General features: G+C 34.4%; 2 protein-coding genes and 1 long non-coding RNA gene across 4 annotated transcripts in view; 1 reads left to right on the top strand and 2 right to left on the bottom strand.

Annotated features, from left to right (window-relative positions):
- Positions 1-2,572, bottom strand: part of mtd (TLD domain-containing protein mustard) — a 147,895-nt gene extending 145,323 nt beyond the window's left edge. For both annotated transcript variants that reach the window (XM_089078479.1, XM_089078477.1), the window contains exon 1: positions 1,862-2,572. In XM_089078479.1, the coding sequence (XP_088934605.1) occupies positions 1,862-1,881 (20 nt within the window). In that variant the 5' untranslated portion in view covers positions 1,882-2,572. The remainder of the gene's footprint in view (positions 1-1,861) is intronic.
- A 6,118-nt stretch (positions 2,573-8,690) lies between these two features.
- LOC148936330 (uncharacterized) lies at positions 8,691-13,262 on the bottom strand. Its single transcript, XR_016139617.1, has 2 exons — positions 12,884-13,262; positions 8,691-9,196 (listed from the first exon to the last, which is right to left on the bottom strand). It is a non-coding gene; the product is annotated as an uncharacterized LOC148936330 (long non-coding RNA).
- A 2,129-nt stretch (positions 13,263-15,391) lies between these two features.
- kay (transcription factor kayak) overlaps positions 15,392-16,034 on the top strand; it is a 35,628-nt gene continuing 34,985 nt past the window's right edge. The window contains exon 1 of the mRNA XM_011634556.3: positions 15,392-15,797. Coding sequence (XP_011632858.2) covers positions 15,663-15,797 — 135 coding nt within the window. The 5' untranslated portion in view covers positions 15,392-15,662. The remainder of the gene's footprint in view (positions 15,798-16,034) is intronic.

Consider the following 16,034-nt stretch of genomic DNA (forward strand, 5'->3'; position numbering starts at 1 on the left):
CTGTTGAAAGAAGTGGAAAAAATGCTTTCACATATAATGTCCGATGATAATTTTAGCTGCCGCCCATTTTTACAACTCTGGTAAGTACGAAACAAGTCATATCTGCACGATTAAGCACACAATAACGAAAATAGTCGTTATAGAAAATTTCATCGTCCGCATGTCCACTTGTATAAAGAGGAACAAGGACAAGGATAAGATGAACAAGGATGTATGAGCTTCTATTTTTCACCACGACGGTATGTCGCTACCGTCAACGCGGAGTAGTCGGGGATCTTAATCTTGAGTTAAAAATAATATTTGTATCGATATAAATTCAATCAGATTAAGACTAAAATTTTTAAGATAATAATACGCTTGCTTAGATATAATATAAAATATATAATAATATTATAAAAAATATTTTTCTCGATTAAGGACTAATTTTTTTTTTTGGTGTGGGAAATATATGAAAACACTTAATATTATATATAATAAATTATATTATAATTATATTATAATTATATTATAATTAATTATATAATAAATTAATATTATATATAATAAATTAGACAGTTAATATTATATATAATAAAATTTTACCTGTCTACATTTACACCATCTGTGACATGGCTCACGTAGTCAATTCGTTAGTCTGAGGACAACTTAATGAGCAAAGTGTCAAGTTTCCGATACGACGGCAGAAAACGTTTCAATTCTGTGTGTTCTCAAAACGAATTCGGCATCGCGCCGATGCTAAAAGCATTTCTTATATTAAAAATCGATACGTCTCGAAATAAACGTTCCCTGCCAACCGCAAGTAAATTATATTAAAAAAAAAAAAAAATTCAACGAGAATGACAAACGAATTAATAAATTTTTCAATCGGAGATCGGAGAATTTAGTTCTATATCTTGCATAATATTCCCATACGATATACATCGCCCTGGTAGCCCTTCATTGTCAAGAATGATGACGCAAATCCCGTAGGATACTGCAAGCTTCGAAGCTCATTTTGGGAACGGTTTCGTCAACGTCGATTAAGCTTGACTCTCGTCCCTTTCTAGGGCTGAAGTTAAATGAGGACGAGAAATCAGTTAACTCCTAAGGCATTCCTAATTCTCTCCATTAACTAACGTAACGCCGATATTTTAAATATCCAAATATTTTGATTGAGAAAGACTTTTTCAAGCTTCAATAAGTCAGTATTGCGAACCCCTTTCAAGCTTCAATAAGTCAATATTGCGAAAATATTTGCAAAAGGCTTTAATTAAAAACTTTATAGAATCAAGAGAGAAAAGGCGAACAATCAGATCAGGTCTCCAAAATATTGAATAGAGATCCACATGTTAATTAATAGTTAAATCACTTAATTATTACATAGAAAAAATTAATCTTAAATCAAAATAAATATTCTCATATATAATCATAATATTATAGTACTTTTTTAAAAATTTCAGTCTCAATTAAATTTGTACTGACGCGAGTATTATTTCTTACTCAAAGTTTGTATCGATGCAGGTATTATTTTTAACTCGACTCGACTCAAGTCTAAAAATCTCCTATGTGAAGATTATAATGTTTACACATATGTATGAGATTATCTACATTTCCACAAGTTCAATCGACTCAAGAGACTAAAATTTTTCTAAGAAATATTATAACATTCTTGCTCGTATATGAGAATATTTGTCTTATCTGATTTAAAACTGATTTTCTTTCTACCGTAACATTGACCAATACCGATATCGAAAGGACCACCATTGGTCCACAGCAAAGGATAGTTCTCTTGAATCATATAGCGTTGGCCCTTTTTTTCGCAGGTTCGCGCTCTAGCGGCGCGCAAAGAACGCAAAGACAGTAAAGAGAAAGTCTCGCTCACATTTTGCTGTGGTCCGCCATCCCCGATTAACCGTGCCTCCGCCGCTGGTTGCCCTCTCGAGCCCTCTCGACGGTGGTGGTCGAGCTTCCCTCCTTCTCCACCGCTTCGTCTCTTTCCTCCTCCTCTCCTCCGATTGGGCAAGTCCGAAATTGGGGGCCTTCCGAAGCAACGGCGGCGATGATAATGAAGACGTCGAGGAGGAGGAGGACCGAGGATCGAGGATCTCGTTTCCTGGGGACGCGACGAAGACGATCCACGACGATCACACGACGGGGAAATCGCGACGCGGTCGCATCGAGCCGGTCGCGCGCGCGCGCACACACATACACATACACATACGCGCGCGCGACGTAACGCCGCGCGGCGACGAATAATGAAAGGGAGAGAAACGGATGGAAACCGGGGGAGGGAGGGAGGGAGGGAGGGGGAGCAGGAAGGGAAGGTGGATGGTGGGAGAGGGGCGGGATGGGGGAAGGGAGGAACGGCAGCGAAAAGTGACAGGAACGCGCCGCGTGCGGGCGAAATTTTTCGCGAACCCGACGACTCGATGACCCTCCCCGACGGCGCGCGCCGTCGGCACGCCACGAGATCAAGAATGGCACACCGCGACGGTAAAATTTGGTGGGACACGCGCGCGTTTACGCACCGGTTAAAACGCGATTACGGGGACGCCTCACTCGCGACCGCTCGCGACTCGCGCGGCACGAACCGTCATCGATTGTCGACGGGTGGCCCGCCTGCAACGCTGGCGCCACCCAACGACCGCGCCGGGAATGAGAGGCGGCCGCGTCGGCAAAACGACACCCCCCCCCCAGAGAGCGTGGAAAATGCTCGATACGATACGCAAAAGACAAAAAGTAAAAAGGACAAAAACAAACGAAGAATAATTAGGTAATGTTAGATGTAATCTCGTAAAAAAATTTCGATATATGTATAATTATGCAAAATGTGTCTATATATAAAAAAATGCATATATAATTACGTCTTCCTTATAGATATTTAATATTGAAAAGTACTAATTGATTAGTTATTTGGAATATTAAAAAGCAATTGAACAATAATGTTTTTAATACACAAAATAACTAATTTCCAGTAGTACGTATATTGAATTTTTGTAAGGGATATGATTCTGCATAATTATATATTGACACTTATACATATAATTATATATTAATATATTTAGATATAATCATTGATTCATTATATATATTTATGTATATTTACATATAATCACATATAACTATATTTTTATATATGTATAGTTATGGATATTTTATATATGACATCTATATATATAATTATATATAATTATATCTTATTATATCTGTACATAATAATATCTAATTATACATATATAAAAATTTTTTATCAAGTATCACGAATAAATGATGATCAATATTAATGATTAGAAATCGATATAAATTGTTCATTATTCTAATTATTATTATAAGTGACAGATGCAGAAAATAATCGCGATCATCATTTTTTATCGTAGTTTTTATCTGTGTATTTTAATTAATAAATTTATGGAATAAATTTATAAGAAACACATTATATGAATTGAACTACGATCGCGCGAAGTTTACTTGACGAAACTGTCAAGTTTATGTTTGCATTACCGATAGATTATATTGTATCCAGCGATGCATGTTCACACAGCGTTTATGTATATGACGGAATTGTCATATTCACCATAATTACCATATTTACCGAATACCATATTTACACGAAGCACGATGATATTTTTCGATATTTTCTTCCGCACTACCGACCGCTTACATTTGCACGCAACATTTGTTTTCGATATATCGTATCTCGATACTCAAATCGTAACTTGAATACGACGAGACAGACACAGAAGAATTCTTACAACCGGGATTATAATATATCGTAATATAATCACAATGATCGACTCATTTGATTCTTCCGACATTCACATTGCTCGATCGCGATTAAATCTGTATCACAACATTCCAACAACGTAATAGCCACGCACGAAACACTGTAGACAAATACAGAGATTATTAAGATTGCATTCCTTAACATTTTTAGAATAATTTCATTTTTATTGTTCACTAAATATTAAACAAGAACAAACAATAATCGCGAGCGTTAAAAATATGTTATCTATTTTTATAATTTTTATACTTACGGTAAAAAAATTATGAAATTTACAAAATCTAAGATGCATTTAAAAGTAATACAAAAAAGTTTAGCGGCCGTTTAGAATCTGGATAAAAAAATTATTTAAATAAATAAGTATAAATATACTCTAATAAAAATCTAATTAAGAAATAATGACAAAAATCTCACTTTTTATATATAAATACTTTTCAAGTATTCAAGATTATTTATGTAAAGTTTCATTGCAATATGAAGAATGTTCCATACATAAAAATTTAATTTTATTTGTGTAACTACTCGCTTTGTTTGTATTCTTAATACAAATTTAATTCCAATTTCGAAAATTAAACACAAAATATAGCTACCGCATGGGCATATTCAGGATTTTTTTGAGGGAGGAGGAGGATTCATTAGTGTTAATATACGAATAACAATTTTTTTGCGTTAATAATTTATTTTTTTGAATATTTTAAAAGTCAGAATATCTCCTCGTTTTGAATAAGAAAAATATTAGGTTTCCATAACTTTACCTTTAATTTTAATTTTTTTTTTTAATATTAGGGGAGGAAGGATATAAACCCTCTCAATCCTTTCCACCTTGGCTCATAAATTACCATGTCACACTACGAACCAAGCACTCTATCATAATCGTTAACACTTTCACAAACAATTGATTAATGATTTCGATGATTACGTATTGGACATTTAGTTACAAGCGCACTTATAATAGCACGAATGACGCGCAGGCGAAAATTCAAGCCGCATGAGATGTTTCTAAGCACAAACTAATTCGAAGAACGCGAAGGACACGATGTCGGAAATGTGCCGGAAGAGTGGGGATTCTCGAAACAAGATCCAGCTTTGGTTGCTTTGTTTACATTATTATTAGAATGTATTAAGCGGAACTTGACTTGACGTAACATCGTGCCCACATCCCTTATATATAAACTGTGTATAAGCTCAATATTGTATAACGTATAAACTAACCGAGTTTGATTCTGTTTCGAGAATACTATCCTCTGAGGTAACATATTCTTCTCGAAATAGTTTTTTATCTGCTTAGAAATCTAGATTAGAATTCTGATTGTCGCGTTAGACTAAATCCTCCGTGTTATTCTTTCCGTGTTATTATGTGAGCGTGTCCAAATCCACAATTAAATTTTTAAAAATGGAATATTTATAGAGATTTATATTTTGGGTTAATTTAAAAAAGTTTCAAAATAATAAAAATGTAAATTGAGATCGTAAAATATATATAATAATTTTGCTATATTTTATTTCGAAAGTAAAACGTCGATAATATTGTAGAAATATCTACAGTTGGTAACGTATCCTTTAGGTCATTCTGTTTTATTAACATCTACTTACCGATTCATAATAAACGAAATGTGTTTCTCGAATATTTTTCTGTAAATAATGAAAATTTGTAAACAAAATTTTTTTGCATAATTAATTGATATTTGATAACTTTTATATATTTCTCTTCTATTATTTTATATAAAAAATTATATAATTTTTTTAAATATTAAATTTTTATTATATATTCAGAAAGATGTGTTACGTACGCGCGCGCGCGCGCGCGCGCGTGTGTGTGTGTGTGTGTGTGTGTGTGATTTTAAAAATTATATTCTATATTTCTATATAAAATCAATATTGACAAACATACGATTTAATTGTAAAACAAAAAAAGGAACAATTTGAAATAAAATAATTAGATATGTATCGTTTTTTTATAATAGTTTTGTAACAATTAATTTACTAGCGAAATTAATACAGACTTTATAAACATAAATTCGATCAAATAAAAAACAAATCTATCTAATCTAACAGTACATATTGGCTTCTATTCCTCTATAGTATGAGAATTGAATTAAAAGCCATGATCCAGACGATGGAAAAATCGGAACGCAAGATGTCTTTTACAAAGACATTTTTATATCGTCTTATGTTTCGATTTTGGCTCTTGTTTTGTCCGTACAATTCAATTAACTTTACAAAATAAAAAAAGTAAAGAATATTGAGAAAGTCATAAACTAACGTAATTGTATACTCTCATACTAAAATTAAAGATGATAATTAATTTATGAAATGTGAATGTTGCACAGTTTGACTTCTGAGAAACTCAATTAGTGCTTATGAACAAGAACATATCGGGTTACCTTCACATCGCGGATTTTTCCGTTATCGTAAGTCGCACCCGGATCATATTTAAAACGATCTGCCTATATTCTTATCTGCCGATAGTTTGGCAGAAAACAAAAGAGCGTGATGTACAAACATAATAGACCGTGTCTTATCATATTAGCCGTTGACAGTATTCCAACAAATCTTACTCACACTTGATAATTACGTGAGTAATTACTAGTATAATGTCTCCAATTTATTTATAGTTAATTTATTCAGATTAAAATAAAAAAAAAAAACAGAGATCTTTACAATTTCAAAAAATTAATAAATAAAATATCAAGGATAATAAATTTTCACTTAAAATAAACATTTATTTAAAAAATTTTTGAACATTTGCATTCGATGCTGAATAAATTTTAAAATCGACAGTAATTAAAAAGCACGCGCGCGCGCGCGCGTTCACCCAGTTGAACACCCAGTTCAGAAATGGTTCTAGCCGAATTAGTTTTTTTACAAGACACGAGTAGAAAAAACAAATTTTATTTTTTGAATAATACTGTATACATTTTTTTTCTATCGCTTGCATTAAATCCGTTAGTATCATTCGAATATAATACATGCGAGTAATATCATACAGCTGCGCTTGATTTCTATATATGCCTCGCAACTGTCTCTTAATAATCAAACCTTTTTGCCGCTATACAAACCGTAGTAAGTGGAAAACGAATCTCGATAATGTCCCGGTTTGTAGTCGTCGCCAAGGCCGCAGACAGGAGACAATGGAGCTACCGAGCCTGGCCGATGGAAAAAGGGAACAAAGACATCGTTTCATGCCTGGGAAAATGCTTCCTTCGAAAGTGAATGCAAGTGTAATTACAAAGAAGTGTAATTTTTCAAGGTTATTTTCCATGATTATCTTGAGACCCAAAGTAATTCCAAAGTGGAAATGTTCTTTACCTTAGCGCCTAGGAAAAATTCTTTTCTTTTCTCGCTCTAACTTTGATCAACTTTATATACACTTCTCTTTTTCAATTACCTTGCTTATTATTAAGACGCTGCTATATTTTGCGTACGGAATACAACATTCCGTAAATTAGGCGCACGCCTCCGCGAGCTCAGAAAACATGTTTCACTGAAGGACTAATAAATTTAAGATGACACGTCCGAAATTTCGCCGGGCCGCTTCATTATTCAGGGGAGGCAAAGCTGAGAAAACAATGAAGCCGCAGGCCTCTTTGTGCGCCTCAGAGAGCCTAATCCAACAACGAAGCCATTGTATGTAAAATACTTTTCGACAATAATTTAATATTCCCGTCTACGAGAAGCAGCGATTTCGTCGCGGTCGCTAATATAAATGAAAGTATTAAACTACGCGTTGGTTCATCAATGTTGTCATGTGGATGCGTAGAATATGCAGAATTTGAAATGGGACGCCAGTTTTTCCCATTAACTACTTATGGTCATTAGTGTTTATTGCTTTAGACATTTTTTTAATACTATTGCGTCGTACAGGTTTTTATCTTGTTTAAATTATTTAGAACATCATTTAACATATAATTTCACAGCTTTTGATTACATTGCGCTCTCTCTCTCTCTCTCTCTCTCTCTCTCTCTCTCTTCAATTTTTATATATTAACTAACTTTTTGCGACAAATTTGATTGTTTTGAAAGTTATCATACTTTCCCAAAATTCTATAAAAAGAAATTTCTAAAAAAAAAAAAATAAAAAGATACCGATAAATATATATCGTTTAAATCACCTGTTAATTGATTATGAACACTCTCTGGAAGTTAGATGCTATCGATTTGTTTGCTCGCAACAAACTGCGCGACGATATAACATCGACGAGTGAAAAAAAAAACATGTATGTACAATCTTGCCCGGTCCACGTTGTCTTGTTCGCGACTTGTTCATCGCACAATGAACCGGACACGCACGTGCGGTGTTTTCGGATATATATATATACGGAGGCCAAGGAGTGTTGATTGAGTCATTTTCGCGTAAAGTCGCGGCTGAATACTCGCAGCTGCGGGTGCAGAGTCCACTCGGAATGTTCGGCTTAGCCCCGATTTCCCTCTTTGTCCCGCTTTGTCCGCTGAGAAAATACTGCAAGATCAGCGAACACGTGACACGATCGACGTAAACAGTGGAAAAAAAAAAAAAAAAAAAAAAATAACGAGCTCCGTCCAACCGAACGACGCGAGGCAACCGATCGTGCGCGGCATGAGGATGAGCTCGCGCGATGACTTTGCGGGAGACAAAGAACCGCACGATATCGCGCAAGCGATTGCGCTGGCGAACGCTAATTGTTTACATTTTTCGTCGAGGCAGTGCCTCCTCGTTTAATTAAATTGCTTATTTATTATCACGCCTGAAGACATTCGGTATACGTTTATACCGAAATTAGGTTACGCTGCGGGCAAATAAAACAAATAAATAATACGTGTACAAATAATTTAGAATAACTATTAAAGAAAAAAAAAAAAAAAAACCGCTTTTTTAAAGTCGCAGATCTAATTTATAATGCCTAATTTATTAACGCGAAATATGATAATGAGAAAGAAAAAGAATATCCACTTGTGTACTTCGCTTTGTTATATTTTGCTCCATTTTGTTATTATTAGAGTTGCAGTTGAAACGACAGAAATTCCTTTATCCAAATCACGCTGATAAGATAACGCGCGGAGTTTGTGCGCGTTACACCGCAGACGGTGAGGTTGATGTCGTTAAAAAAAAAAAAAAAACATTTCCATGCGAAGTTCTTTGTATCTGGATCATGACCGATCGACGATTCGAGAACGTAGAAAGATAGGCGCAGTCCTAATTGCTCGATTGCTTTGTCTTCGAGAGTGCGGTATAAGTAATCATGCAAGTAGTCATTGCGGATATTGCGAGAAAATTATCAGGAGATTCTTCTTTGCATCTATTTCTGTCTCAGAAGATACATATGTGTTTGCCAATACGATGTAAAATTTTTTTAACTCGATATGTAACTCGAGATAAAAGATTTATTTGATTGGCCCACGATTGAAAATTTTTTTTATGAAACTTTTTCCTTCGCTTCTGTCACATTTATCAATAATCTAAAATATTTAAAAACAACGAGTGAGAACTCGAAGGTGATACAGATTCAGAAAATTAAGTGTTAAAATAAAAATCTTTTTATAATATAAGATATTCTTAATATATATTCTAATATATTCTAATATAAGATATTCTAATGTAAGATATTCTTTAATATAGCATTTTTTACATAGAATTTTTATTATAAAATTTTTTTCATATCAGATTACAATATAAACTTTTGTTGCGTTTAAGAGCGTACAAGGAGGTTGAGATGTTTCAAAGGAGAACGGGTGTTCTTACTTAGCCTAAATTCGATCGCGATAACACGATTTCAGTGTTCAGGTGTGCGCAACGTGTACTCAAATTGCACCGTGAATTTCCCACTTCGAAATTCGTGCGTTTCGCAAGTGACGCGTTCGCACTCTCTCTCTCTCTCTCTCTCTCTCTCTCTCTCTCTCTCTCTCTCTCTCTCTCTCTATTTTTGCGGCTGACTACCACACGGCGGAGGAGTTTCGTGTATGTGCGCGACCAAATATTGATATTACACCGACGTGCTCGCTTGTGTGTACGACGTATCGCGTACACACGAACGACAATGACATTCCGTGGCGTCGCCATTTTTCTAATCGTCTAATCGCAGCTAAGTCGACGGACGGAGCCTTGGCTGCAAGCAGAAGCTAGCTCAAGGATGACGGCTGCCTGCCTATTCGAATTTCATCATGGTGCGAAGCTAAGCGGGTGAATGTCAGAGCTGCGTATATACAGCTCCATCCGTATGTCCGTAACGAGACGTATCTTTGCCGGATAATGTATCGCCATTTGCTTAGGTAGTCTTTATTTTTAGGTAGCTCGTCCGCTTATGCGAACACGTGTACGGTGTAATAAAGAAGACGTAGAAACTGTTATGTATGTTCGATAGCGATCGCGGTATTAATCTTGTCATTATGTTAATAGGATATTACATTGAAATCCGTTATGAATATAAAAAATTAACACACATACACTCTGTCTCTCTCTCTCTCTCTCTCTTAACTTCTTTTTTCACGGAATGCCGCTAATATAAAAATGATATAACCGTTAAGTTTGTTAGACACTTTTTATTATCTTTCAACATTGAAAAAAATCATCTTGCAGTCATAGCGAAATTAGCTGGAATTAGATGAATGACTAGCAAGTACTATAATATCATATATATTTTAGGACTAATCAATATAGATATTAGAGACTGAATTTATATCTGAGCAATTTATCAAATTTAGCAAGAAAGTTTTTCTATGATGGTGTACACGGTCTTATAAAAGTGGCTGTGTGATTTGGTTATAAGATCTAAATTTTCTTGCATATTATTAAATGTAGCTACTATAAATTTTACGTACGATAGATAATTTTCTAGCAAATACAAAAAATTACGATAACATTTTAACTGTAACATTTAAAATTGTAGCTGAACGAAATATTTTTTTAGGTAAAAAACTCACATGGAATTTAGTTCATGGAAAGAACACTTTTGTAGAAATATTTAAAAATTTGACTAGACACAGATTTGAATATAATTTCATAATATGCCATTAATGTATTTATGTAAGACATTCAAATTGGTTATTATCAAAAATTAGAATATTATCAAAAATTTCAATATTATCATTACATTTAAGCATTCTACATAATAATTTTGATTTTCTTAAGAAAATTATTTTAGATTTATAATCAAGTTTTTAAACACTTCAGCAAAATCATTATGTATTCACTTGAAGTGAACGATCTAAATTTGAAATTTTAAAAATTTTCGAGTTTTAATAAAATAAACACATTTTAAATCACAACCAATATTTTTCTGTTATCTCAATTAAAAACTTCAATGATAAAAACCTTTCAAAATATAGAGAATATGAAAATTAGCTCGAGTCAATATGACCCGAAATGAATTTCCAAGGTTTTTTCTGTGCAGAGATTTTTCAGAAAGAACATATATATATATATAAAACTAACGGTATTCTTTATATCGTAAAAATAAGCTGTTTTAAAAATCATCACATAAGGTGTTCTTCAGAACTATGCGAGACCTTGAATAGGTTGACAACCTGTGTCAGACGTTCTCCTCGACCTATCATTTCCTCTACTTTAACGTTCCCAGGTTAGTACCAGGATAGTACCTGTGATCGAGAACTCCGAGATGCGAATAATTCTACAGGAAGCTCATTCGTAGCTCAATTCGTAGCTCAAAATATTACATAGTTGTTTACATGCTTGAATTAAAATAATATATAATATACAATATATAAAATATAATATATACATATGAGTAAGAATATTTCTGCTAAAATATGTAAAAATTTTTTTAAAATTTAGGTAAATTTTTAGCTTTATATTTTGAAAGATTTTATCACAAAAGTTTTTGATTGCGATGAAAGAAAAATATTGGCTGTAATTTAAAGTGTGTTTATTTTAATAATCAAAATTTTTTTAAATTTCAAATTTAGGTCATATTGACCTCACATGAGTACACAGAAAGAACGATTCTGCTGAAGAGTCTAAAAATTTGGTCAGATATAAATCCGAGAATAATTTTGTCGGATCACTAAAATATTTATATAGGATGTTTAAACTGATTGCTAGAATATCAAAACTTTTGCTTATTATCATCATGTTTAAGCTACATAAAAATCTTGATGGTCCAAGAAAATTCTTTTCAGAACTGTATCTGGCTAAATTTTTAAGTGAAGTATTTCAGCAAATTCTTTTTGTGTACAAATGCTGGAGTAACTGCAGGCAGATACATTTTTATACGTTGATTATAAAATTTCAAAAACTTCAATTTATCTCACGCGTAAAGCGATGCGATAAGCAATAAAATTAAAATATTAAATATACGCAGAGAAATGACTCAATAATATTAGTTAAATATCAGTAATTAGCTCGATCTTTAGCTTATCATTACTAAAAATTGGATATCAGAATTAAAATGCATTTGTTGCAAAATAAAATTTAATTAGTTGAAATTAAAAGACAATTTTAGCAACAACCAACAACTAAGCTAAAATGTCAGCTCTTCCAGTACGCAATATCGCCGACAGATGTATGCGATGAAGTTCTATTTTTTCTAACTAAAAAAACCACATAGAATAGTATTAGTAAAGGTATGATATTATAAATATTTCTGAACTATTTTCTAATAAAATGATGAAATGATGCCTTAAAGGTAAGTTCATAAAATTGATCTCCGAGATGAAATAGTAAATAAAGTATTTTGGCAGTATAATTTTTCTTTAATTTGGTATAAAATTTAATTCAGACACTTTATATTTCTAAAAGATATATTTGTGTTTGCTGGGTATATGAAAAAAAAATCTCTGATTAACGACAATGATCACTGACACGCTGAATTACATCAGCAGCTCTAAACTCTAATAAAATTATCTTTAGTAGAACAAGAATACTAATTATTTCAAAGACACGACTTAGTTTACCACTTAGCTATATTTTACCTAATTCTTTTTCTGCGTATATTCTTCTCGGTTTCAACTATTTCTTTCTTCTATTTTACGAGTTGCAACAATATATATAAAAAAAAATTTATTTTATCAATAACGACTGTACAAAGAGCAAGAGTTAGAATTTAAAATCAAGTATACCAAGATAACATTTACAAGGTAAAAAGATTCAAGATCTCCCCTTGTTTCTTATAAATTTATATTACTTCATACGTTTGCGTATCTCACGCGCAATCTCCGATGCATATTTCTCGTCTCCTCTATCACTCTCGCACATCTTCCATCACATTTCGCTCATTTGACTAGCCTCGTTCGGGACGTCAGAGGTATTTAGGGTCGCTCGCAGGCAGGTTCGGGCAGGTTGGCCACCCTTGGCGGCTCTAAGAGCGTGAATATTCAACATATCAGATCGATGAGTCACGCGTCTTGTTCGATATGTTCCGGCTACCCCGTTCGCGACGCCCGCGCGCCCACGTGACCGCCGCATGACTCATCCGCGATTCTCAGAACCGCGCCGCCGCTCTCGGGATCTCGCTCGAGATTTTCGTCATTCGCCGTAGCGGTTGTACCGTTACTGGGAAATTCGTATCGTGTCACCTCAGTCACCACGTGGGATTCGAGGTCAAATCAACGCGCGCACTGCCCGTCGCTCTCTCAGTCAAGTGTAACGAAATTGCCTCTTTTTTTCTTCGTTCACTCGTAAAAAAAAAGCTATACAACTCGGAATAAACCTCCCCTTCCCCCCCGACGAATGATTACGCGATAACATAGCGTTGCGCAATATGCCACCGAAAATAAATGAATCGTGATTCCTAATTGTTGAATTATTGAATACAATGAATTGTAACGATAAAAGAGGAAGTGTGCTGCCAACTTTATTTTGGAATATGTCCACGCACTGTTTCTTTGATTAAATAAACATCGAGCCAACACGTGGCAATATTATTCCGAAGACAATGTTGTTTATGAAAAGAATGACGACGCAGTTGTTGGATATAATAATTAAAATACTCACGTGCTTCCTCAACGCGTCCTTCGTAGGAATGTTGAGATTATCTCGAGAAGTGACGCAAGTCTGATAGGAAAAAATGTAAAATCCATTTCTAACAATAATTAACTTTAATCTCTATAATTTATTTTTTATTTTTCTTTTCTTCAATTCTGAAAATTATATTTTGATAAGTTAAACCAAACAAGATTAAAATTAATAATATTGGTAGAAATGGACATAGATGTCTTTTGCATTGATAAAACAAGATACAAAACGTAAATAAAAAATATTTATTCGTTTTATGTAAGGCGTTCTTCGTGATAAAAGCATATTTATTTCTTCTTGCATCTGTTTTTATCTCTATAACAAGAATTATAAATGTGAGATATATATATTCATGAAAAATAAACTCTACTGCGTCATCAGATTTCAAGATAGAATGCTATTTATAATTTAGTATCATGTATTTGTTAATGTATTTATGTATTATATTATATTAACATTTATTTTACATATGTGTATTTATATGATTCTTTCAATATTTTTTGTATTTTATATGAAATTATAAATAGAATCCCATCTTAAATATATTGACGCAAATTATAAATCGTCTTTAGTAAGTTCACGAAAGATAAAAAAAAATAATATGAAAATATGCAAATTATAAAAATTCTTCTGATTCTTGCCTCGACGGAATTTAAAACGCTTCATCATTATCATATTGATATAAAATGACACACGCACAACTTTCAACTTTGTTTACAACACCAGTTATCACATGTGCCAAACCATATATATAGTTTAACAAAAATTTTCGATTCATTCATTCTATATTTCAATGAAGTTTTTTTTCAGTAAATTAACAAAGAGAGAATTAACTTTTCAAGTATTTAACACATAGTCATTCTTGAAAAAAAAAATTAAGTTACATATACTTCTACTATAATTAATAATTAACATTCTGCACAACATTCTATTTCAATTTTGATTACATAATATTCAACGATTAATAAATTAACAAATTGATTAATACATTAGTCAGTACATTAGCGTCTAACATGCCCCAAAAAATTAGTCTTAAATCAAGACAAATATTTATATATCATATCTAAGAATATTATAAAAAATATTATAATCTTCTTAATTTAATTGACATTGTATTGATGCAAGTATTATTCTTGTTCAACTCGAGACTAAAAGTAGTCTCCTATATAAGATTATAATATTTTTGCTTGCACATGAAATTATTTATATTTGCACTAATAGAAATTCAATCAAGTTAAGATTAAAATTTTTCTAAGATTACAACAATTTTTCTAAGATTACAACAATTTTTCTAATATGCTTATATATAAGAATATATATAGTCTTGTTTTTAAGATTAATTTTTTTTTATTCGTGGTCATACGTACAAGTTGTAATCTTTAAGATAATTGAAATGTCGAAAATGGATCGGGTAATAGAGGCGAGAGATAATTAAAACGTTTCCGAGTTTACAAGCTACACTCAGCTAAGCAGCGAGGCGCCGCGCGATGAGTAAACTCTTACATTTCGTTCGATAGCGCCGCATTATCGAGCGCCGCGGCACGGCACTGCCGCGGCGGCCGGCGGCGCGGCGGGCGATTGGTCGGCCGGGAATAACCCATGACGCCATGCGCAGCGGCCGAGGAGCAGCCTCGACTCTCTCCGCGGATTCGAGCGGTTTGCCGAACGCGCACGAGGTATTCCCCCACGGTATGAGTCATCGAATGCAGTTTCACACAGTTTCGAGCTAAGGGACTTGCGATTCGTGCGCGTTGCCTTCGCGTTCCACGTACATATGTCCCATTAAGAGCCACCGACGATCCGCTCGTACTACTACGTTTGTTTCGCACTCGTCGCATTTCTTTCGGAAGCGCACCGTAGTACGGCAGGAGAAAGGGGGTGACGTTGTAATCGCGCTCGGTATCTCTCTAGTCCGGCCTCTGCTTTGGACGCGACTCGCGCGGTCATACGGGCGACATGAAGCTGGAAACTACCTACGACTCGCTCTACGACAGCTCCAGCAGGTCCAGCGACAGCGGGGCCTCGCAGAGTTCCCGCGTCAGCCATGATTTTCTCTCCAGCATCGCGAACACGGCCGTGCTGACGAGTAACGTAAGTACCAGCAGGACTATGCCCTCCCATGTCGCGTTGCGTCGCGTCGCGTCGCGTCGCGTCGCGTCGCATCGCATCGCATCGCATCGCATCGCATTGCGTTGCACCACGTCGCGTCGCTTCTCGCAAGTTTTTGCATCGTCACGGGTTGCATCGTGGTCACGTTGCGTCGACGGCTCGTCGTGCGTACCCGCGTTACGTAACGTGCACCTAGCTACGATACGATAATGCGATACG

This window comes from Pogonomyrmex barbatus, unplaced genomic scaffold (genome assembly GCF_055798465.1).
Source record: "Pogonomyrmex barbatus isolate J1 unplaced genomic scaffold, ASM5579846v1 scaffold23, whole genome shotgun sequence".
Taxonomy (NCBI): Eukaryota; Metazoa; Arthropoda; class Insecta; order Hymenoptera; family Formicidae; genus Pogonomyrmex; species Pogonomyrmex barbatus.